This window comes from Perissodus microlepis, chromosome 5 (genome assembly GCF_051167445.1).
Source record: "Perissodus microlepis isolate ML-2025 ecotype Zambia chromosome 5, ASM5116744v1, whole genome shotgun sequence".
Lineage (NCBI taxonomy): Eukaryota > Metazoa > Chordata > Actinopteri > Cichliformes > Cichlidae > Perissodus > Perissodus microlepis.
This window is the reverse complement of record NC_140465.1, coordinates 24,741,022-24,766,928: the sequence shown is the minus strand read 5'-3', so window position 1 is coordinate 24,766,928 and position 25,907 is coordinate 24,741,022. Positions and strand designations below refer to the sequence as shown.

Sequence of the window (25,907 nt, the reverse complement as noted above, 5' to 3'; positions counted from 1 at the left end):
AACGAGACACAACAACATCATCATTTTTCAGTCTGTCTATTGATAAAATTAAATCATCAGACCAATAAATAAATACATCCATTGCTCGTCCTGCTTGGTAAACAACCATATCATCAAAGTGCCACACCTCCGGTGCATAATGCAGGGTCTCCCATATAAATTCTAAGCCACCACCATTCTCACAAGCTGAGTAGTGTTTAACATGAAAATCAGTCTAACCATAATGTTTAAGAATTGCAGTGTACTCCTTTTAGAGCCAAATTAAGATGAAAATTTTTTACATTTATCAACTTGAATTAGCAGCTTAGCAACCAGTTTGCCTCCTTTGGTCAGCTGTAAGCTTTTTATTGAACCCCTTTTTTGTAATTCAATTTCTTTTCACTAGACATTGTTCAAGGGACCACAGGAGTAGAACATATTAACCTGTTATTTCACGTGTAGCTTTGTGGTAGTCGTATAATGAATATTAGTAAAAAATGTAAGCAGTAGTGAACTGATTAATTAGATGTGATCAGACATTATTAAATTGCTCTGAAAATGCTTTAGTTTTAAGTCAAGAGTGTGTCTTGTGGCTTTACCATAGTGATGGCCGTTGAGGGTCATGTCAGTGTGGTAACTACTGTGCTTTCATCAAAGTGAGCGGAAATATTTTACATGGCCACAGAAATACACCTGAGTATGCCGAGGTCTGTGTCCTTGATTAATAAAAGCACAGTCATAAATACCTTATAATTTATATACATACGACTTGTCTAAACTGATTTCTTTCTTGTGTTTTACTTGTTTTTCACCACCTTCACCTTTGCAGTTGTGGATTATGGGATCAACACTTAATTCAGCCCCCTAGAGGAGATTAAAGACTGAGCTGTTAAAATCCGTCCACTCTGGATTTGTCTGGTAAAATGTACTCCAAACCTTGCATCAATTGGGATGGAATTTATGCTGTAGTGACCTGTTTTAACATATTTACATGACAGAGTGCATTTTTTTAAGCGTTTCTTCTAAGCACTGACAGAAGACACTACAGCTGAGTGTGGGTTTTGCAGGTTACAGATGCATCACAATCTTCCCATCAAACAAATGAACTGAAAAGTAGGAGTTTTGTGTTTGATTTGCTTCATTAGCACAAATGCAGACTTTGTCGTTATTCATACCACATCACTTAAAAACAGTAAAATTGTGGGAAGAATCATGTTATTTTTTGCATTACCTCACATATAGTGTGTTGTTTTTTAAAGTCACTGTCAGTGGACATATTCTCATGCATTAGTATAAGGACATGTTTTACAGCAACCTTGAATTCTAATGAGAAACTTTGAAAGCTCTGATTATAATTCCTGCTCAATCACACTACATTTACACATAATCAACATACACCCATGCATACATGCGTGATTACCACACGGGGAAATTTTGGATTTAACATAGCCTACTCACCTAGACTCACCAAAACACACTCATTCTTAAAAACAAATGCTCCATTGCTACTTGATTTCAACCGAATCCCTCACAAACACACTCATACTGAAGGCTGAGTGCTTTCTGTCTTGCACATGGATCAGTGCCGGTCTAAGTCAATTGTCATTGGCAGCTGATTCCTTTCTGTCTCTCCTAACCAAGTCATTTGCAGTCCATTCCAATCAAAACAAACTGAGATGGACTTGCAATGCTGGGCTCATCAGTTGCTTCTGACCTGACATCAGCCCATGCGCGGCACACATCTCAATTATTTTCTAATTTTAGCTTGTTTTTCATCTGGAATACTGAGGCCCGAGGTATAGGCAGGATTATAATGTATTTGGGATTCTTGAGAATAAACTTATGTTACATCCTGTGAGGTAAGGCTCAGATCAGGATCTATCCTGATTTGGGGTTATGATACTCATATAGGAGAAATATAAATCCCCCAAAAGATGGGCCCCATAATTAGAAGACATGCTTTGTTATTTTTATAGTAATATAATTATTAGACATTTTTTAAAATCACCTTGATTTAAGATATTTCTCATCAAAATATGTTAAAATTAAAGATATTCTATATCTCTAGTTTGTATATTTTTGATGTCTTCATGATTAAAGTACCCAACAAAATATCAAACATTTAAAAAAAGCCTTTTTTTTAAAAAATATGTTTAGCAGTCATATTTATACAAACCTAATACCAATGATGGAAAACATTTTTCCAGTGTAATATTAATAACAAAAATGACTAATTTTACTATTTTGCTGCAAATCATACACAGATATTTGGTATTCAGCTAAAAAACAATAATACAATGTTTCACCCAGGAAAAGTGCAGAAATGTGAGGACATCCAGGCAGAATGCAGAAGGATGCTGGAGACTGTGAGCATACATGAAAGGATGAAGACAGCATGCTGTAATCTGGTCCAATGTGTCTTTTTGGAGTGGAAGAACTGACCTTGTTTCTCTCAGCGTCAATACAAAGTTGAAATAAGTCCCCAAAATCATGATAAATAAATAAATAATAAACTTATTTTTGATAGAAACAGTTGACCAATGCCATTTAAGCTAGCTACTTTAGTGCTCAAAAGAAAACCTAAATCCATAGACACATTCACCACTATGTATCCATTACATGCACATTACATCAACACCAAATTGAACCCCAAAAAAGTAAAACAACTTTCATAATGACTAACCTAACTCTTCTTTGGCATGTTGGGAAAAATCACAGAAGAGTAACCAAGATGAAAACGTGTGGTGAAGCTGAGTATAAGATTCCTTTTATTTATTTATTTTTATTGTTAACAGAAATTTTAGAGTGTGGCCTGTGAACCTTTCTCTGCTTATGAAGTAGGACATGCAAGGAATAGGTTGAGAAGCACTTGTCTAAATCAGACATTCATCTTTTTTATTGGTATGGTACAAGGCACATGTTCATGTCTGACTGCAGTGATAACTCTGATTTTGTCTTAAAAGAACCAAAAAATATATAATTCCTTGTGCTCTAAAGTGCTCAATCTATTTCATTAGCTAACCTTGGTGATGTTAGAATACAGTGTGTTGCTTGCTGGGGAACTGCTGGTGGAGGTTGGTTGATGAGAGAGCCAAACATGTGATAAAAACCGTGGGTTTCAAAAGAATGAATAGTAGAGCCCCTGTAGAAAACTGAACCACATCTGAGTTTCTCTCTGATATTTATTATAACCATAAACCATACTCACTCAGAGGAGCCACTGATTTATTTCTAAAAATGACGTCTGATATGAAAGTTTCATCTAAAATACGAGTGTGCATAGAGACACTTTACAAAGTATTTCTGTTGTCAGTTGATGGTGATGGAATCAGACTATACAAGTTGCTGAATATAAACTCATGAAGTTAATTTGATCATTTTTACTTCTAAAGTTAACAGCAGTCAAAAAAAATTATTTTTTTCTTTTTGCTTATTTAGAGTTAATAAAACTGTCACAGCTATCGATATGAAAAGTGACTTCTGAAACAAATAACAGCAAAACTGAATGATACAAGAATGATGTAAGAGTAAGATTCCATTCTTTTGAGACATTTATTATTTATTGCTTCATTATTATGTAGAACCACGATATTCATTATTTTTCTTAACAAACATGCATAGCTGCACTCTAAACAAACACACATATATATAGAGAGACTGCACAACACACGCTCCTGGCACTCATCATTAAACAATGTAGTTGGCATATTGCTTATACTGCAGCCTCTTTGTGATCAGTCTCTCACCATCGCAGCCCAAAGCTGAGGCTGGATGTTGCACCAATTAGAACCAAACAAACAAATAACAGGCAAACTCAGCTGACAGGGGGGCTGATGTGAACTCAGTGCTCATTTAATGGCCTTTTGTTTTTTTCCTGGAAATTCTCAGTGTCATAATAAAAGATAAAGGAGATTTCACGGATAATAAATAGAAAACACTCAATCACACTGAGTTATGAGGCAACTTTAGTTCTGTTTTATTTCTAAATTAGATTTATTTTTTTGTTAATTAACAGCCCCGTTGTGTCACGGCGGGAGGCAAAACCGAAACTAAAACCTAAACTGGAAAAATCTAGACTATGACAATTTTGACAAAGTTACATGAACGTGACCTCAACAGAGTCATGAAATACTTTAACCTGACATGACATGGAGGGAGATAAACAGACGACCTGACAAAGACTGAATGAAAACACACAGACTAAAAACACACAAGAGCTGCTCAGGGGAAGTGGAAACACTTGGGGAAACAGCTGACTGGAATGAACATAATGACTCCACAGGGGAAGTATAGCAAAACACATACAACATGGAAACACCCGACTCTTCAAAGTAAAACAGGAAACATTGAGAGATGTAGACACTGCAACACAAGCCTGACAATATGGAACAGACATAAAACACAAGGAGAGACACATGAGAACAGATAAGGGAGATGAGAGCACGGGCATAACTAACAATAAAACACTGAGGACAAGACAGACTACATAGAGGAGTAATAGAAGAGTAATAGAAGAAACAAAAACTAGAATGAAATCAACTACATCCTAACAGCAACATGAGAACTTAACATATTTCCAATATAACATAAGAAATCAAAAATACAAAATAAACTCAAAATGCTAGGTCACAGACCCAGCCTGTGACACAGTATTCATTAACATGGGAAGAAGGGTAACAATGTAAAAATGTAGGTTACTGTTTCCACTACTTTGATACTAGGTAGAAATACAGTGGTCCCTTGGTTTTTGCTGGAGTTACATTCTACAAATAACCCGCGACAGGTGAAATCTGTGAAGTAGCCAACTTAATTTTTTACAATTATTATAGATGTTTTAAGGCTGTAAAACCCCTAACTACACACTTTATACACTTTTCTCAGACAGGGATGAACATTTTCACACTTTTCTCTCTTGTTTAAACACCCTCAAAGTTCAAACCTTCATAGAAAAATAAGTCCAGTATTATAGAATAAAACCAAAGATCAAACCCTGTTTTCAGGTCCAGAACATGGGAATAGAGAATTAACCCTTTAAGACCTACCATAGAACCAAGTCCGCCAGAGCTTATCTTTATATTTTTACATGCTGTAGTGCCATTTTTGGGAGCATTTCAAGGTGTTATACATCAATACAACAGTTATAGCCCAAATTTTATTAATATGTATGCATTAAGTCCATAATAACTACATAAATTGCAAAAAAGTGCAATAAACTACAAATAAATTGAAAATCGTTTTTGGATTTTTTCAAATAAATTTCTAGTTAGAGAAATTTAAGAGGTTTATCCCTCAAAACTCTAAATACAAAAAAGTTGCACAAAATAGTTTCCAACAACAAGAAATGTATTTTGAGTGTCTTCATAGTTTTAATTTTGAGATACACCAATTTTTATGTCCTGCAGGGAAAACGAAAATAAATATTATAATGCAAATTTGCAAAAAAAACAAAACGTGAATAAAAATAAACTATTTCCAGCAGTGCAATTTGAGTTCTAAGCATCCCGGAAACTATTCAGAAAAGCATGAAGTCAAACATAATTTTTAAAAACACCAGTATAGGCTTATAAGGCCCCGAAGGTAAAAAACGACATTTTCCGCGAAATTATGTCACTTCCGGTTTCGGGCAGGTAATGGTAGACATGCGATAGTTCGCGCTGATGTCTATTCTAACGTAGGAAGTGTTATGAACAGCTGATCGGATCGGCAAAGCGTGTTTCTGGAATATTATGTTTTTGTTGCTGCAAGTGCTTTTTCTGCAGTTTTTGCAAAGTCATATGTGGAAGGAAACCGTGACCTAGGACAAGCTGATGACATAAGATGTAAGTACAACTCCTCCGGTTTCATATGCAAAAAAACATTATTGCGCTAGCTTACGTGGTTCCGGTTCTACAGGGATTTAAAAATAGTTACGCAAAACGGAGCGTGCCCGCTCCGACCGGCTTTAAAGGGTTAATGAATCAATGGTACGGAAGTAGAAGAAGCAAGAAGAATTAGTTGCGTAAAGTTTGACTTATCTGACTGTTTTGTTTTGCTTAATGCGCCTTATAATCCAAAAAATACGGTATCCTATAGCATGTCCAGAAGTCCAACATTTTGTGCGATGGTTAGCATCTTAGATTTAATATCTATTTCTAAACTTTTGTTTCTACCTAATACAATGGAGGAAAATAAAATTTAGTTTAGTTTAGTTTTTGTGCATGTTTTTTTTTCCAAGTTACAGTTTCCTGCGGTGCCAGAGGAGCTTTTTCCTGTGTTGCAGGAAACTATTCCTTGTGCTTCCTCTCCACTGGCACAGAAAAAATTACTTTAAATGAAATCAACAATCCACCACAAATGTGTATTTTTTCTTTTAAATGTGTCACCACTTCTTTCTGCCCATGTCCTCTCTTTATCTTTCCCTCTACAATCCTCTGATTGTCTGTATGCTTCTCTCCATCTTTCTCCCTGCAGGAAACAGGAAGAAGAAAAACACTACGATAGTAAGATACAACAACTGCGGCTCCTGCCACTGGCTATAAATTGGCATTCCAGTTGATTGGCACTGCAGGCGGTTAACACTGCAGCAGATACAGGATGTTAATGGGAACCACAGCCCGGGGATAAAATCACAGTCTTGACTCTGTGTGTGTGTGTGTGTGTGTGTGTGTGTGTGTGTGTGTGTGTAATTGATGGGCACTTTTAGCATTTCTGTGCAATACTTGTATTTTTCATGCAGACATTTCAAAATCATTAAAATGGACATCTCAGTGTTGTTGCATTTTTATCTATATTACCACAGGCTACAATTGTACCGTGTGTGTCTGACTGATTAATTCTTGAAAAAAAAAATCTGTCAAGCCCAGTTATCTGTCAGTTTAAAGTCATTAGATTCTGTCTTGTGGCCTCCTTGTTTCAGGTTCGGATCGAGTGATGAGAAAGTTGAAAACGAATGCCCTTTATGATCGTTGGGTCTCTCTTGTTGGCTGAAGGTTTGTATATCTGTGTCTCAAAAGCAGTTACCCTAGGTGAAGATGCTCAGTCCAGTGTTTTTAGCATGTGCTTAAACATATTTGTTAAGCACACGCCACTTTAAATAATTTTAACACTTTCTGAGTGGGATTCTTTTTTCACTTTTTCCTCAAGTTTCTTGCCACTTTGCAGATGCAGATTTTGCATAAAATATATTCACATTACACAAATAATTCATATTGGTAAGCAATACACAAAAACGCCAAAGCAACTTTGCAAACCACTGGCAGAACTATTTTTGCTAGGGTTCAACAAAAAAAGAACAAAAAAATAAATACAAAGCCTTCTGGTGAGTAAAACTGAATGTAAACAAGAAAATGCTATGGGGCACCTTGAAGGAAAATTTGAACACGAAGTCATAACCACTCCTGTGTTTACTCATTTCCCCATCTCCCAAGGACAACTCTTCATACTGGATGATCCTACAGGACAGGTTTTACATTAACAAATGCCCACATTCCCTACTACTAATGCAGGAAGTACAATGATATTATGCAGTGCGAGGTGGTAAGGTAGTAGATACCGGGACTGGGGATGCGGGGGTGGATTGAATATGAGTTTAATCTTTAAAGTAACCCTGTGCATGTAGCGTCTGCAGATGCTGCAACATTGATAATCAATGAAAGAGGCTATACCAGAGTGTAAGTGGTGCATATGCACTTCAGGAATGTTCTTCTCAAGAGTAAAAATAGGCCAGTCATTATTTTTTTACATGAGGTGTGCACAGCCCTTTTTACACACATATAAATTATATAGTGTTTGACTAAATGATACTATGAGAATATGGGAAATGTCTCCAGGATTTGTTGTTCGTACTAACTGGCAGTTGCTTAGTAACTTTACACACACATAGTTTACTGCAGTCTGTACACGGTAATTTAACTTTGCTACATAAACTCAGTGGAAAAACTTCACAGTGCAATGCTGGGTCCACATACTAAAGCTCACTGTCTTGTTTTGCCTGTGACTCACAGCCACAGTGTGCTGCACATAAAGATGCTGAAAATATGTGTTCACTGTAGCCACAGGGTACAACTCAAGTTTGCATTGCATCTTCCTTAACAATCCCCTTTTTTTTAATTTCTTAAAATATTCAACCTCACTACTCTCAACCAAGTGTATCTCGTCACCTCATCTTAACCATGTTACACGTGCAAGTATTATTTGGGCAATCGCAAACTCTGTCGAGCATCATCTAAAATTTGTCCTTCAACTTCTGCTGTATTTGTCCTATTCTTATGCTCTTCTCTGTCCTTTTTCCTTTCAGTATGTGTTTTTTGTGTTCTCACACACACACACACACACACACACACACACACACACACACACACACGCACACACACACACACACGCACACACACACACACACACACACACCTGCAGAGAGATGGACATGGTGGACAGAGCCCTGGGGTGAAGAATGCTGAATGTTCAGTTCTGTTCAAGTAAGAAACAAGGTGTGGGGCCCATTTGACCTCAGTTCCACATTCTCTTTTTTCTCCAAAATCACCAGCCTTCATTCTTTTTCTTTTTTTTTCTGGGAGTAAGATTAGATGAGAGGAAACTTTAGTGGGTATGAAGGCCATTCCATATAGCATTGCAACAGAAACAGCACAAATATTAAATAATCAACACCACAAATCTGTTCTTTCTGATTTAGATACTAATCCCTCATCCAGGTGAAACGGCAGCGGTTTCATTTGTAACAGCATCGTCCTGCTGAAACATGACCGTGTATAAAATTTAAAGGTTAGTTTGCTGTTCAGGATAGTTTGTATTTATTTCAAAAGCAAAACATCAATTCAAATGTGGGTTTTTTTTTCTTTTTTCTTTTTCGCTATTGTAGTAAGAGAATTTAGAAGCTGCAGCATTAGTCATTTGGTATTATTTAAAGAACACAAAGAGTTATCTTGCATCAAGATAAACAAGTGCCACCAAATTATTTTTTAATCTCACCAAATAACTACATTAATATTTAAGTAAGGGAGGAGATAGCTCAGCAGGTAGAGCTTTTCCACATGATCAAAAGGTCGGGGTTCACCGAACGGCTACTCTGAGGTACCCCTGAGCAAAGTACCATCCCTACACACTGTTCCCCAGGCGCTGGATTGGTGGCTGCCTACTGCTTCACTGAGTGAATGGGTTAAATGCAGAGAGTAATTTCCCTACAGGGGATTAATAAAGTATGCAAAAAAAGAGAACCCAAATGTACACAATTATTTACAACATAGTATAAATATATAACTTGAAATATGTGAGGTATGAACCTTCCTGCACAATCATAGACATTTTTTTCATCCATTCAGTGAAGTCCATTCACCCTTGTAAACCTACCAAGGGCCTTCCATATTTGCTCTTTTTGGAAATTGTTTCCTCAGTAATCTCTAGAAACACAAAGCTTCATATAAATATATGTTTTCAGGGACAAATGTTTTGGTACTGGAACTAATTTAGTTTCCATTTGTGGCCAAGTTTAATTGATCATTCACTTTAAGCAGGATTTGGGTGCAATATAAACAATCTGTGTGGTAGAACAAGAGTCTGTCTTTGCTAAAACTCCATCTTGAAACTACTGGCTATCATCCAACTACAAGTGAGCTTTTTGTTCACTTTTTGAATTTATCTACAGTCATAGACCAGTGAGCAAAATAGGAAGTCTTGGTCCAGATAGTCACTATGTTGAAAGCCCTACAATAATGTGACAGAGGCCAAGGGTTAACTCAAATGAGGCACGGTTGTCTTGCCTTATTACACTGATGGGTTGCACTCACACTGCCTTTAACAATCTGGGTGTGAACCACGCACAGGCTCGTTGTGGATCACAAGATCACCACATAAAGAGTTCACATTGGAACTAAATCAATTTTTTTAAAAGATAATAAATAATGTTACATTTATTTATAGTTTGCTTCTCAAAAATAGGTTCACAAAGTGCTTGAGATATGTGCACCGATTCTGTGGCCTCTAACCCTGTTATTTTTATATCCTTGATCTTTCTCTATCTTTGTTTCAGTTTTTGACTCAAACACAAGTTACTTTCTGACACACAACTAAGCCTCAAATAACACACAAGCACAGGATGTGTTTAAACAGGATTAGATCCATACCATCCCGCAGCCTTATGCTTAAACATAAGCCTGACTAAATACCATAATGAGGCAACTGGATGCAAAGTCATGGCGCTTTTCCTCTATGTGTGGCAACCCACATATACTGCAAACTGCTTATATATGCACACTTCCTTGTAAAAACATTTATAAATCCTGTTTATATTATAAACATTTAAATGCAGGTAAATACATTGAGTGGCTGCACACACACAGATACACCCTGAAGTGTCTTAAAACGGAGCAAGAAGAATAAAAGTGGGTGTGGAAAACAACCAAAAATAACAAAGAGTGATGGCTTAAAATGCAAAGAGCAAACCAGCATAGAAAAGGGAAGAAGGCAAACAAGGCAAAGGCGAAAGACAGCACATGGGAACATGGGAATGTGAAGAGACAGGAGCAGGAGACTGAAAGTCAGGAAGCGTTCATTACGTACGGTGAAACTGAGTGACTGGCATTCGATGGGTGTTGAGTTGGCATCGCCAAGGCAACCAGGAGGCAAGTTATACAGAGAGGAGAATGAGACAAGTTATGCCAATATTGTAACAACAAGATTAATTACCATAATCATTATTACTGTTGCTCAGTCAAAAACAAAATACAAAAGCTCGAAGTCCGACCTAGTCTATGCACAGTGAGTTTAGAATGAGAAAAACTGGGGTTTGAGATTTGCTCCAGTGGATGTTTGGCACTTTACAGCCGGGGCCAATAAGCAGCAGCGACATAAATGAATTACACTAGGAGCAATTAAAGTAATGTAAATAAGGATTATTCTGTTCTTGGGAGGATGTTTTTTCTTGTGATAGAAGGAGCAGATTCGGTCTTTGAGTCATTTAGCTAGAAAAGCCTTTCTGTTTTTTCTATGTGATGATTCAGGAGCTTCTCTATTAAAACACTCGCAAAAATTACCTTTAGACTTCTCAGATGTTTACTTATGCTCCTTCCTTCACTGGTGTTACATTCTTTTACTCTTGTAAAACCAATCACACAGCATGTAATTAGGTTCAGAATACATTCATTGTTTGTGCATACATTTTATATTCAGTTCCTTTATGTACAATTACTTTAATCTATATAAAACCACAGCTGTTCTTATGATCGAGATTTTCTGTATGAGTGTGTGTAGCACTTACGTGGAGTTACATAAAATACCAATGGATAATTACCAAGGTAATAAGTAATTTGGGCTAGTGTCAGAAGACTGAGAACGACTCTTAGAGCTCTGGTACACGAATGGCAGAGAAACCAGACAAACACAGTTGTGTGGCTTTTAAAAATACTTTAGTGATGTTAAGCCTTGTAAAATAAATTTGTAAACAACACAGTAATTCAACAGGTTTTAACAGAATGTCAAGTATAAAAATTTCCCCCAAAGTAGCAAAAAAATAGAATTAAATAAAATTGTGCACAAGTAAAAGAATTAGTCTTTTTTAAGTCCAAATGGTACCGGTGGGGCCCATGACAAACAGGTGTATTCCAACAGAATTCGTCCGACAAGGAGTGTGTGTGCGTGATTGTCTGTCCTACCGTACTACTTGTACAGTAGAGGATTGTAGTCCATCAATGTGCGTGTGAGTGTGCATGTATATGTATATCGTCTCCTAGGATCTTGGGTTGGCTCGCCATCCAGTGAACACTGGAACACTCTGGGTTCTGGAATCGCTGACCTGGTCTTTGGATTCGTCCCATATAAAAACCTGACCTATAAACAATGGCCAAATATATGTCACGTCCCCTTTAAGGATAACTCTCACAAATTAAACTAAAGTAGTGTCACAGTGCAGTAACTACTATTCAGGTCAGCTATCATCAATTCAATCATCATCAGTTCAGTCATGTTGTACAACATTAAAATATCAAGTTTCAAAGTTCAAAGTATCAATATCCAAAATTTCACAGTATCAAGGTTGAATACTTATTTGTAACCTGCAGTAACATTAAAGATTATCTACAAGGTTTCAAACATTCAGGAATTATAGTCACCATATAATTCACTTTCATTGTAAACATTAATTACATCCATCAAAATAACTCACTGTACATATATATCTAATCACAAATAAATAAGTATATTACCCCTTTTAAGAAATGGAATAATATGCAAATGCTTATCAGAAATTGAACAAAGTGCAAATAATCAATTTCAATAACACGTAAACACAAGGACTCAGTCCACAAATAGGAGTATTAAAATAGACGTGCTTAATCCCGCTTGTACCATAGGCCTACTAGTACAAGTGGAAATACACTAAAAATTACCTCCAAGTGTTCAATACTGAGTATTGTAAAACAACTGATTGACATCAAAATTTAAACAGGAAGCAGGATAAAGTCTGCTTACAATTATCTCTCATAAAGTTATTTTAGCTGCTTTAACCATTTACAGCTTTTCACATGTTAATGACTTAGTTAATGATCTAACTAGCATAGCAACAGTGCGTTTCAGAGACATCCAACAACTGTACCCACACTCCGCACATCACGTGTCTGATTAGCCACATTTAGCTTACCGCCGTCGAGTGGATGCTCAGCGTTTACGTGGAGCCACAGCTCAGTAAACCTTCCGGTTTCGCTCTGCTCTTGACGACAACAAGTGCAAATACATAATTTGTGAAAAATATCAGTTTAGATGGTATTTTTTTTTAACTCGTTAGAGGTTAATTTCTCCAGCTTACCGATAACAAAAGTTTTAGTCCGTCTGCTCTGTTCGGCTGTAGAAGCAAGAGACTGAAAACTTGGGAGCTGGTACGAAGGAGGGACAAGAGCTGCCTAGAGCTTCACCGATTGGCTGACATGCGAGGAGTGGAGTAAAACAATAGGCTCTCATCAGAGCTCATCAACCCTCTGAGAAAACTTAACCCTTGTTTGACCAGAGCATATCATATATAATCTGCGTCCCTTCTATGTTTAAATAAATATTTTTATCTCATTTCACTTTCATTAACAGGGACAGTAAGAACAGAACAATGAACATTAAATGTTTTAATTTTTCTTCTCTTTTTGTTTGAGATGATCTTAGGAATTGGGTTACACCCTCCCTTCTTGAATTCATGCAAGTCCCTTTGCATGTCTACTGTGAACTGCATCATCTAAGAACAATAATTCAGCTTTAGCATTTAAAGAGTCAATGAAAGCTGTGGTTAAACCCTGAAATAATGATTTGACCACAGTGACAAGAGGATTTCCCAATTCAGCATAGTCTAGCCTTTTTGGTGGCTGGCGACTTCTTTCTGATCTTCGGACAGGAATTTCTTTGCTTGTTTGTTCATCTCTCTCCTTGTTTACTGTTTCTCTGTCAAATATCAAGTCCTCTCCTTCCTCATCACTCCCTAACATGTCTGGGGGAAGTAGGATTTGTTCATCCCTCATGTCAGGGCGATCCGTAGTAGGCAAGTCTCTTTCCTTTTCAGGTTCGTCATTTCCAGGTAAGTCTCTTTCCTTTTCAGGTTCGTCATTTCCAGGTAAGTCTCTTTCCGTTTCAGGTAAGTCTTCCTCATACGAGGCTTCTCCATAACTCGCGATCTGATTGTCATAAGGTTGGTTATGGTCAGCATGACTGGCTGGAACAACATCGGAGATGGTGTCTGCACAAGCTGGAGTATTACCAGCCAACTTGTCTTGATCTGCAGTCACATCATCTTGACCAAGACTTGATTTATGAGTCAGCAGAACATCTCGCTTGACAATGTACGCCGAGTCATTTGGCACTGATCTATCTGCAAACCAGTGGACTGAAACAATATCATCCTCGTCCGAGGGGTGATCTGCTCTTTCATTGTCTTTGTGAGTGGTCTGTCGCGTTCTGGGCCTTTTCTTCGGTTCTGGTTGTTCAGGCTTCACTTCCTTGGCTGCAGAGAGGAACCCACAAGGGAGTAAGAGGTCTCTGTGTAGGGTGCGTATGGGGCCATCCCCGCCCTCTGGTTTAACGGTGTAGACGGGGAGGTCTCCAGCTCGTTTCACCACCACATAGACGGTCTGCTCCCATTTATCGGCGAGTTTGTGTTTTCCTCGAATGCGTATGTTCCTGACCAGCACTCGGCCCCCGATTTCCAAGGTAGATGTGGTCACATGTTTGTCAAATCTGGTTTTGTTCCTTTCGGCTACCTTTGCAGCACTCTGTGTAGCTATTCTATAGCTCTCCTCAAGATGGGATTTGAGGTCCTTAACATATTGGGAGTGTGACTCGTTTTGTTGTTCTCTCATAGGTAAACCGAAAGCCAAATCGACAGGCAACCGTGGCTGACGCCCAAACATCAGCTCATACGGTATGAATCCAGTTACCTCGTTCTTGGTACAGTTGTACGCATGAACTAAAGGCTTTACAAAATCCTTCCAATGTGACTTTTCTTTGTTCTCCAGAGTTCCAAGCATACTTAAGAGTGTTCGGTTAAAACGCTCCACCGGGTTGCCCCTGGGGTGGTACGGCGTAGTCCGAATCTTCTGTATGCCTGCCACTTCACACAGCCCCTTGATCAGCTGAGACTCAAAATCAGGCCCTTGATCGCTGTGTAATTTTTCAGGAATGCCATAGTGTACTATGAAATGGTCCCACAGACACTTTGCGACAGTCCGAGCTTTTTGGTTCGATGTTGGGATAGCGACTGCATATTTAGTAAAATGATCTGTGATGACAAGAACATCTTTCACATTACTGCTGTCTGGTTCAATGGATAGGAAATCCATGCAGACTAACTCGAGGGGTCTTGTCGTCATGATATTCACCAAAGGTGCAGCCTTCTCAGGTAACGTTTTCCTGCGCACACACCTGTGGCAGGTCTTTATCTTTTTCTCCACATCTGAGGACATTCTCGGCCAATAGAACCTGGTTCTGACCAGATCGAGTGTGCGCTCTATTCCCATATGACCCATGTTGTCATGTAGGCTTGTCAACACAGACTTTCGCAGGTCTTCAGGTAAGACCAACTGGTAATGTTTATTACCGCCTTCATGGCGTGTTCTGTAGAGAATGTCATTGCACAGCTCGAACCTGTTCAACTCTCTCAGCAATAGGACTATGTCTGGAAGTTCTTTCCTCAATGTGGGAGGGGGTTTCTCCCCACTCTCCATCTGGGTGATAATATGTCTGATGCACCGATCAGATCTCTGGCTGTCTCTGAGATCTGCCTGTGAGAGTTTGGGAATGATGTCTAGGCCTCCCAACGTCTCTTCGTGCTCAAAGCTGTCAGGTACAGCACCTTCAGAAATGGCAAGACTTTTGACAAGGGACATACCTGCATCATCACCCAAAGTTTCAGAGGTGGTTGAGTGATAAACAAACTGTCTCTCACAGATAGCATGAACAACGTCCTGATTGACTGAGTCAATATTGTCTGGATCTGACAGATGTTGTTTGGCAAACTGGCATATCCGGTCTCTCTCTTTTTGAGATGTAAGGTCATCAGGTAGCTTGCCATGAGGACGACGCGAGAGTCCATCGGCATCTCCATTTTGTTTTCCAGAACGATACTGGAGTCTGAAATTGAAGGTAGAGAGGGCCGCCAACCACCTGTAACTGGTTGCATCGAGTTTTGCTGACGTGAGAATGTAGGTCAGAGGGTTTGAGTCTGTGACAACGGTGAACTGATTGCCATAGAGGTAGTCACTCAGCTTCTCTGTTACAGCCCACTTTAAAGCCAAAAACTCGAGCTTATGTGCTGGATAGCGGGACTCACTACACGACAAACCTCTACTCGCGTAGGCGATAACCCGCAGCTGTCCCTCCTGCTCCTGGTATAAGGCTGCTCCAAGGCCCGTAGTGCTCGCATCCGTATGAAGGATGTAAGGCAGCTTTGGGTCAGCAAAGGTCAGGACTGGAGGCGACGTTAGCTTGTCAATGATAACCTCAAATGCTTTCTGGCATGCAGGGGTCCACCGTCCATAAAACGGCTCCTTTGGATCATGATACTGATTACTCCTCCCTTTTGATTTGCAATGCTTCCTCAGTGGTGGATAACCGGACGTTAGATCGTTCAGCAGTTTCACAATACTTGAGTAGCCTTTAACAAACCGTCTGTAATACCCACAGAACCCAAGGAAGGATCTCAGCTCCTTAAGGTTCTGAGGGACTGGCCAAGTTTTAAGTGTGGCCGTCTTTTCTGGGTCAGTTTCCACTCCGTGCTGTGAAACAACATGCCCCAAGTACCGAACTGAGGACTGGAAGAACTTGCACTTTTCGGGAGACAGCTTTAACCCATACTCCTTTAAGCGTTCCAGGACTTTCATGAGTCTGGCTTCATGCTCCTCAAGGGTTTTCGAGAAAACTATGAGATCATCCAGGAAAACAACAACTTCCTTCAGATTTATGTCTCCCATGCATCTCTCCATAAGCCTCTGAAAAGTACTTGGCGCGTTTGTCACTCCCTGTGGCATACGGTTGAACTCCCAGAAACCTAGTGGACAGACAAAGGCAGTCTTGGGCTTATCACTCTCTGCAACTTCGATCTGATAATAGCCGGACTTAAGATCGAGTGTACTGAACCACTTGGAACCTGAGAGTGCGGTGAAGGTGTCATCCAGTCTTGGGAGGGCGTATGCGTCCTTCACTGTTTGTAAGTTTAACTTACGGTAGTCAACACACAGACGTACCTGACCGTTCTTCTTCCTGACCACAACAATTGGCGAGGAGAATGGGGACTCGCTCTCGCGGATTACTCCAGTTGCGAGAAGCTCTTGCAGATGCTTTCGAACAGCCTCTATGTCGTGCGGGTGAATCGGTCGGGCTCTGTGTTTGAATGGTGTCTCATCTGATAGCTTAATGTGGTGTTTGACCTTGTCCGTCCTTCCAAAATCCAGATAAGTCTGGGCGAAGACCTCTGGCATACTGCTCAGCTTTTGAGTAATGCGGTCTTTCCAGTCAGAAGGGATGGGAGAGTCGGCAAAGTCAAATGTCACACTGGAGGTCTTGGATGGTTCACGCTCTGATGATTCGCTCACACTTTGCTTGTGAGGTAGGACAATCTGTATTGCACTGAGTTCGGCAATCACGCTCTTAGCTGGGATGGTAATGTCATGCTCTGACTCATTGGAAACTACTACAGGTAGTTTGCACAACTGGTTACTTGGCAAGTCAAGGAGACAGGTTTGCACTAAAAGCCCCCCAGGCAGGGAAGATACTGAAGGATATTCCAACAGGGCAGATCTCTCAGTGTAAAATTCTTTGATTGATACTGTCCCCTCTAGAACGACTGTTTTCCCAGCTGGGACGATCACTTCATCCTTGCCACGCATCCTCACTAATCCAACGTTTTCATCTGAACCTTGCTTTTGCCGCAACTCCAGTACTTTGAGTACGGTTCTGTACCCATGAGGAATGGGATGGTAGCCCTCTGGGGTTGCCTCTCTGTACATTTCATACACTACATCAAGAGTGTTTGTTCCAATCAATACACAAGACTTCGTTAATGTCCCGGTGTCTGGGACTACTAGAGCTAGCGTTTTGACTTCTAGTTCAGCACCAAGAAAGTCTTTATGAAAGGTGATTCCAATCTCAACATAACCCAGGTAAGGTACAAGCTGCCCATTGGCCCCTTCAACCTCCAGAAGGTCATGTAGTGGCTCTATCTGTTGCTCAGACAAATACTGGTCATAGTAGGACTTGGTGATAGTGGTCACTTGAGAACCTGTGTCAAGGAGACAACTGCACACCTTACCTTTGATCGTGACTTGACCTGTACTCTTTGTGCCTATGAGCCTCTTAGGTAGTCTGAAAGGTTGTTCTCCAACATGGGATTGCCTCAAAGTGGCCTGTGCTCTTGGTTTAGCTTGACTTCCAGATTTAGCGGGACGATGTTGACCTGCTTCAGTCCCAGTCTGCCCCACAACTGAGACTGCGTCTAAAAATCCTGGTCAGATGGAGTGTTTTGCATCTCCCAAATGCGACGCTTCTCTCTCAATTGCTTCCTCTTATCAGCGACAAGAGTGGGGTCTGGGTCATTACTGCAACTTGCTGAGATGTGGCCATCCTGACCACACTTGAAGCAGTACCATGGTTTTGGCTGGGTGCTCTGCCGCAAGTTGGCAGGCTTCGCACTTGTGACCTTGATGCTAGGTGTTGCCGTAGCCATCTCACGTAAATCACACTCAGCCTTGTCCTTAGGCTTCGAGCTTTTCTTCTGTTTCTTTGCCATCAAATTAGTAAGCTGACTCTGTAGGGATGCAACTTGCTTCCTCAGATCTGTCAACGGGTCAGAATCAGATTGAGTCACTGCCTGTAGCTCACTACAGGTGCAAGTCTTTTGACAGTGTGCCACAACCCGCTGCCGGGTTGAGCCAAGGTGTTTCTTCATCCGTGTAGCTTTAGCTGCCAGTCTATCTTCTTCTGTTCAGAGCATTAACAGAAGTTCTGAGAATGTTGGAGGTTGGCTTTTCTTGTTTTCAAGATTAAGATCCGAGAGCAAGGTGTGGTCCCAACATCCACGACAAAACTGCTTGAGGATGTGTTTATCGGCATCCTCAGCAGAGACTCCTCCCCTCTTCAGAGTGAGGTTCAATGCGCCCTGAAGACGGCAGAGGTATGCAGAGGCCTTTTCACCAGGATCCTGAAGAGTGTTCATGAATTGGGCAAAAAGCTCCTCTCCGTCTTCCACTGTTCCAAAAGCTGCATCCAACAACTGAAGGTAAGTTTCAGGTGTAGCTTCTGGGCTCAGTCTGTTAACAATGTCAGCTGCAGGGGACAACAAGCTCTCAAAGATCTTTCTAGATTTTTGAAGTTCAGACATGGCAGGGTCTTTCCTGAGAAGTTCGACATGTGAACACCATGTGTCGTAATCTGTCTCACCGCTGGGTCTGGGGATCCTGCCAGAGAATGACCGGAGTCTCATTGGAGAATATGAATGTGAAATCAAGTCATCTTTCTTCACGATGTGTTCCACAATGACTTTCTGAATTTCATGTGGGTTGAAACTGTTTGCCACACTAAGTGGGCTCTTTTTGAAATCAACAGGTAAGTGTAGCTCCCCACCACCTTGAATCAATCCTACCTGTGGTGGATCTTCAGACAACTGCTGGCATGCAATCTCAGAAGTTTCAAGAGAGGGGTGAAGCTGGTTCTCCCTGTTTGGATCATCAACTTGCATGGAGGAGAGCATACATTCATCATCGGTCTCTGAACTCCCAATGATTTCACTGATCTCTGTCATCATCGACTTCAGTACCTCTTCAAAACTTTTGCCACTCAGTTTTGCCACCTGCTTTATTTCATCTAAGTAGGATTTGGTAGCACTGCCACCCACCTTGGCAGTGTAAACGCTGGAGAGAGCTCTTACATGGTATTTTACACCAGGCTTCCCTTCAACTTCATATGTGTATGGCAAAAGATCAGTTAAGGCATCAATGGAGTTACCACTTCGGTACTCGACGACCAGGTTTTTGAAAAATTCTGAGTTTGGATCTACAACTGGGACAGCTCTAAAGGTACCATACTGCTTAAAAAAGTCAAGAACCCCTTCATCATCCGATGAATTGAGTGTACCACTAACAATTACTGCATTGGGGACTTTGATACCTGAGCTCAATACAAAATCCATCTTGTGGCAATAACAAAAGATGTTTCAATGAAAATACACACTTTAAGGAGGTTTCACTGCTGATATTCATGCACCAAAGAGCTCCTGGCTGGCTCGCCACTTTTGTAGCACTTACGTGGAGTTACATAAAATACCAATGGATAATTACCAAGGTAATAAGTAATTTGGGCTAGTGTCAGAAGACTGAGAACGACTCTTAGAGCTCTGGTACACGAATGGCAGAGAAACCAGACAAACACAGTTGTGTGGCTTTTAAAAATACTTTAGTGATGTTAAGCCTCGTAAAATAAATTTGTAAACAACACAGTAATTCAACAGGTTTTAACAGAATGTCAAGTATAAAAATTTCCCCCAAAGTAGCAAAAAAATAGAATTAAATAAAATTGTGCACAAGTAAAAGAATTAGTCTTTTTTAAGTCCAAATGGTACCGGTGGGGCCCATGACAAACAGGTGTATTCCAACAGAATTCGTCCGACAAGGAGTGTGTGTGCGTGATTGTCTGTCCTACCGTACTACTTGTACAGTAGAGGATTGTAGTCCATCAATGTGCGTGTGAGTGTGCATGTATATGTATATCGTCTCCTAGGATCTTGGGTTGGCTCGCCATCCAGTGAACACTGGAACACTCTGGGTTCTGGAATCGCTGACCTGGTCTTTGGATTCGTCCCATATAAAAACCTGACCTATAAACAATGGCCAAATATATGTCACGTCCCCTTTAAGGATAACTCTCACAAATTAAACTAAAGTAGTGTCACAGTGCAGTAACTACTATTCAGGTCAGCTATCATCAATTCAATCATCATCAGTTCAGTCATGTTGTACAACATTAAAATATCAAGTTTCAAAGTTCAAAGTATCAATATCCAAAATTTCACAGTATCAAGGTTGAATACTTATTTGTAACCTGCAGTAACATTAAAGATTATCTACAAGGTTTCAAACATTCAGGAATTATAGTCACCATATAATTCACTTTCATTGTAAACATTAATTACATCCATCAAAATAACTCACTGTACATATATATCTAATCACAAATAAATAAGTATATTACCCCTTTTAAGAAATGGAATAATATGCAAATGCTTATCAGAAATTGAACAAAGTGCAAATAATCAATTTCAATAACACGTAAACACAAGGACTCAGTCCACAAATAGGAGTATTAAAATAGACGTGCTTAATCCCGCTTGTACCATAGGCCTACTAGTACAAGTGGAAATACACTAAAAATTACCTCCAAGTGTTCAATACTGAGTATTGTAAAACAACTGATTGACATCAAAATTTAAACAGGAAGCAGGATAAAGTCTGCTTACAATTATCTCTCATAAAGTTATTTTTAGCTGCTTTAACCATTTACAGCTTTTCACGTTAATGACTTAGTTAATGATCTAACTAGCATAGCAACAGTGCGTTTCAGAGACATCCAACAACTGTACCCACACTCCGCACATCACGTGTCTGATTAGCCACATTTAGCTTACCGCCGTCGAGTGGATGCTCAGCGTTTACGTGGAGCCACAGCTCAGTAAACCTTCCGGTTTCGCTCTGCCCTTGACGACAACAAGTGCAAATACATAATTTGTGAAAAATATCAGTTTAGATGGTATTTTTTTTTTAACTCGTTAGAGGTTAATTTCTCCAGCTTACCGATAACAAAAGTTTTAGTCCGTCTGCTCTGTTCGGCTGTAGAAGCAAGAGACTGAAAACTTGGGAGCTGGTACGAAGGAGGGACAAGAGCTGCCTAGAGCTTCACCGATTGGCTGACATGCGAGGAGTGGAGTAAAACAATAGGCTCTCATCAGAGCTCATCAACCCTCTGAGAAAACTTAACCCTTGTTTGACCAGAGCATATCATATATAATCTGCGTCCCTTCTATGTTTAAATAAATATTTTTATCTCATTTCACTTTCATTAACAGGGACAGTAAGAACAGAACAATGAACATTAAATGTTTTAATTTTTCTTCTCTTTTTGTTTGAGATGATCTTAGGAATTGGGTTACATGTGTGGTGGTGTTTAAAAAAACGGTTTATATTTAAAGGCAGCAGGAGTGCAAAAAGGGGAGGACTTTATTAGAGGAAGCCACTGACACTGTGTCTGTGCAATTAAATAGAATTGACTTGCTTGAATAATAGCTATAGGTTTTTATATGTTAATATCTTTATGAAGCAAAACCAACGCATTTGTCTCTTTTGCCATTCTTACCCTGAAAGTTTTCCTGTGATGTAGAAATATGTACTGTGTATGCATAAATATACTCCAGTAACTGTAAAAGGCTTTTCTCATTCAGCAGCTGAACACATCCCTGTGGAATCCTTTCTACAATCCAAAGTTCATTCCAAAACTGTTGCTGAAGTTCCCACAAATGTAGCTATTGCTTTGGTTTGACACTTTGATTTTCATAGGATTTATGTCTGGAAATTATGCTGCTCCTCCGATATTTGAAGCTTTTTCTTTCAAGGTTTTGGATCACATTATAATGCTGAAGGACAAATCTGTGACTGATAGGTCTGTATTTCCATGGGACTTAGGGGTTTTTTTTCTCAATACAATATTAAGCACTTCAGCACAACATTACCCCCAATAATACAGGACATGGAGTATCACTTTGTGGTTATACACTCTTTGTTCAGAGAGTGACACCAGCAGAATTGTTTATATTACATTTCAAGACAAATTTGAATCACCAATAGTTGCAAATGAGCCAATTTCTTAATCATTAAAAAGTGCTTCTTTTGAATACATTTTTATTTAATTTACTAAAATATTGATGCTTTATCATGTTTTTATTGCAACGTGCTGACATCAGCCTGATGGCATCAGCAGTTTTTATAGATCATTTATGGTAATAATAATAATACATTTTGTTTCTAAAAACCAAGGTCACTGTACAAAGCATAGAAGACAAACAGTAAAAAGGATAAAAACAACATTAGGCAATAATTGGAGGCAATGTTTAAATAGAATAGAATAGAATATCCCTTTATTGTCACTGTACATGTACAGTGAAATTATGGGAGACTAAGACTAATTATAAAGAGAGTAAGCCAGTTTGAAGAGATGGATTTTGAGTTTTGACTTGAAAGGGAAGAGAGCTGGTATTTCTAATATCAGGAGAAAGTGAATTCCAGAGCTGGGGAGCAGAGCGGCTGAAAGCTCTGTTGCTCATAGTGGAGAAACGGGCAAGGGTGGATGAGGACCTAAGGTAACAGGAGGGAGTAGCTAATGTCAGCATTGGTAATTTGGAAATCAGGTCTAGTATATATTTTTATGTCATTGTGAAGTGAAACAATATATTGAAAAAATAGCTCAAACAAAGAAAGTGCTTATGTCCCCTAATGACTAATGTATTGCTTTAAATTTTGGAGATGATCCTGGCTTGTTCCTAATTCGTGTGACCTTGGCCTGTTACGTCCCCACATGAAAGCTAGGCAAAGAGGGTGGGGGACAGTAACGGTTGGATTGGCTGGAAATGAAAAGAACGCCAGGCAGAGGTATTTAACACAAAATATATCTTTATTATAATCAATTAACTCAATATTCATATAAACAGTAACAACAAAAAGAGACAGCAACGCTGCTTTAATGATAAATCAGACAGGCCAACCCAAAGAGATGGTGACCACTTCAACAAACTTCAACAAAGGTTCAAGGTTCAAGGTTCTTTATTTGTCACATGCATAGTTATACATAGTTATACAAGTATAACACACAGTGAAATGTGAAGAAAACAACTATAAGGCTCCAACAGAAAAAGACAGCAATGCTGCTATTAGCAATAACTAGGCAGGCCAAACAAAATAATGGAGGCCGCCGTCACTTAAGGAAAACCACTGCTCAGTTAAGAGCTACTCACAAAGAGCCACGCATGGTGGGGCTGGTCACACACAGCAGGCCTTTTCCACACCTAGACCAGTATCACACACTGACCAGCACAGAGGAAAACCACCAGAAGCCTCTCCCACTGCTCCTACCACTCCACACCGTAGGCAGGACAATCACACACCTAGCACTCAAAGCGGAGACACCAGAGAAATCAGGTCTAGTATATATTTTTATGTCATTGTGAAGTGAAACAATATATTGAAAAAATAGCTCAAACAAAGAAAGTGCTTATGTCCCCTAATGACTAATGTATTGCTTTAAATTTTGGAGATGATCCTGGCTTGTTCTAATTCGCGTGACCTTGGCCTTTGACCTATGACCTTCAAGCATGACATATGAAAATGTGTGCTTTATTATATTTTTCCCTATGATTGGAGCAGAACTGTCTGAAATATTTGGCTTCTATAAGATGTAAAAACCTGATTTTTTAAGATATTTTTATGCAGTGTGCAATTTTGCCAAACTGTATGGCCTCATTGCGATGTCGAAGGGCATTCTATAGAAAAAATTAAAAGTGTGTTGTGCAGCTCTCTCCATGCCCTTTGATATGATATATTATACTCAATATGTTTTTAATTGTTTTTCAAGATCAAGATCAGCTTTGACCTCGGTCACTAACATTAAAGGTCAAGGTCAAATGCTTAGCCAAAACAGGCGCTCATGTTCCCAAGGTCTAGTAGTCCTGATCAAAAGTTTAAAACCACTTGAAAAATAGCAAAAAATTATATTTTTCATGGTTGGATCTTAACAAGGTTCCAAGTAGAGCTTGAAAATGCAACAGGAAGAAATGGGAGTGAGACAAAACATTTTTTTGTAGATGCAATTGTAAACAACATTTAAACTGCAACAGGCTGTTTTACAGCTGATCAAAAGTTTAACACCACACCTCCAAAAAACCCTGTAAATCCCCAAGAACAGGAATCAAAGTTCCCAACATGAACTCAGTAATGAGTAGCTTCACCGTGATTGTTTTCAATAAATTGAACGCTCACCCCCATTTGATCTGTGCATCTCAATAATTTGCTAATTGACAATATTACCCATTAAATAATTGATTTGCACTTGATAAAATACTCTATTTAGAAATGTTAATCCATCATTTATAAAGTATATAAATGATTTAATTAAACAGACATAAACAAATGAAAAAACCCACAGTGTTTACAGCTCCGTTTGTTCATTAAATACTAATGTGGGCTAATGTAAGACTAATATGAATGTAAAAATGTAGTAATGTAATTATAAATGATTAATTCAATATTTAGTAGTTCCTTACTAATCTGTAATACTAACACTTAAAATACTTTATTATTATGTTTTAAGTGAAACTGAAAAAATATTAATATTGATTAAAATGAACTGAAATTAATTTCAGGTTTATGTGGGTGCTTTTTGCTCCAGATCCTTTACACTTTTCAGCTTGATGCTGAACCAAAGTACAGGTGAGAAACCTTCCCCACACTACAGCAGAGAAAACAAAAACATTGGTTTAAAAAAGGCAGCATTGTTAATGTGAAATAGGCTTCTGTTCATTTTTCAGTGTGAAAATGCTTTTTGGACAGTTACAAATTTCAGACCAATTACTAAAAGTGTGGCACACCATTGATCAGAAAAAGGAAAAATGAGAAGCGGCATCCCACAAAGAGAGACTCAAAGAACAAAGTGAAGATCCCACAGAAGACTCGCATTCTTGTCTCTTGGTTGGAGGTCTGGTGATTGCATCATCCACTAACCTATCTGCCTCCTAACATGCTTCCTCACTACTGTTTCAAAACATTTATCAAGTCTGGCATGCTTCCAGTATATTACCCAGGTGCAAAGACAAAAAAATTTGATGAAGCAGCCTTTAGTTTTTCGAATGCTGAAAACTAAACTGCTGTGTTGAATAAAGCTTTTACGACTTTCAGGAAAAGGCGGTTTTCTAAGCATGGTTTGTGTTTTGGCCTGTTTGTTTTTCACTGCCTTTACTCCGTACCCAATGAGTTTTTCCACCCAAAAATCTCTGATCACAGGGATCATTGAGTTTCTATCTCTATAGTAAGATCTTTGCCTTACAACATGAACCTGATTAAGACAACAGTTAATTTTATGTTGTGCGACATACTAAAAAAGTTAAATTATTCATCCTTCACAATATATAATATGAATATCCTTTGCAGAGCATTACAAAATTATAATAAGAAACACAAAAGAGTTTCTAACAATTGGCTCTTCTGTGCGTGCTCGCTAACAACCTCTACGTAAATGCAAATCTATTGTTTCCGTATGCTGCTTCTGATCTCGCTCTTCTTCTTTTCTGTAAAACTTTCAGAGCTTTTTTTAACCTTTTCTTCATCATTATGATTCCTACCTTCTAACAATGCTCGCTGTTCACAAAGTAAATAACGTCTTTG

The 25,907-nt window shown here is 39.2% G+C and overlaps 1 protein-coding gene across 5 annotated transcripts in view; it reads right to left on the bottom strand.

The window, feature by feature from the left end:
• raly (RALY heterogeneous nuclear ribonucleoprotein) overlaps window positions 1–25,907 on the bottom strand; it is a 125,050-nt gene that overhangs the window by 56,305 nt on the left and 42,838 nt on the right. For 2 of the 5 annotated variants that reach the window (XM_084929017.1, XM_084929018.1), the window contains exon 1: window positions 10,531–10,609. The exons of 1 other annotated variant lie outside the window; for it this stretch is intronic. In XM_084929017.1, the coding sequence (XP_084785143.1) occupies window positions 10,531–10,574 (44 nt within the window). In that variant the 5' untranslated portion in view covers window positions 10,575–10,609. Of the gene's footprint in view, window positions 1–10,530; window positions 10,613–25,907 lie in introns of those variants that run through there. 2 more of the 5 variants (XM_084929019.1, XM_084929016.1) reach the window with 2 other exon arrangements.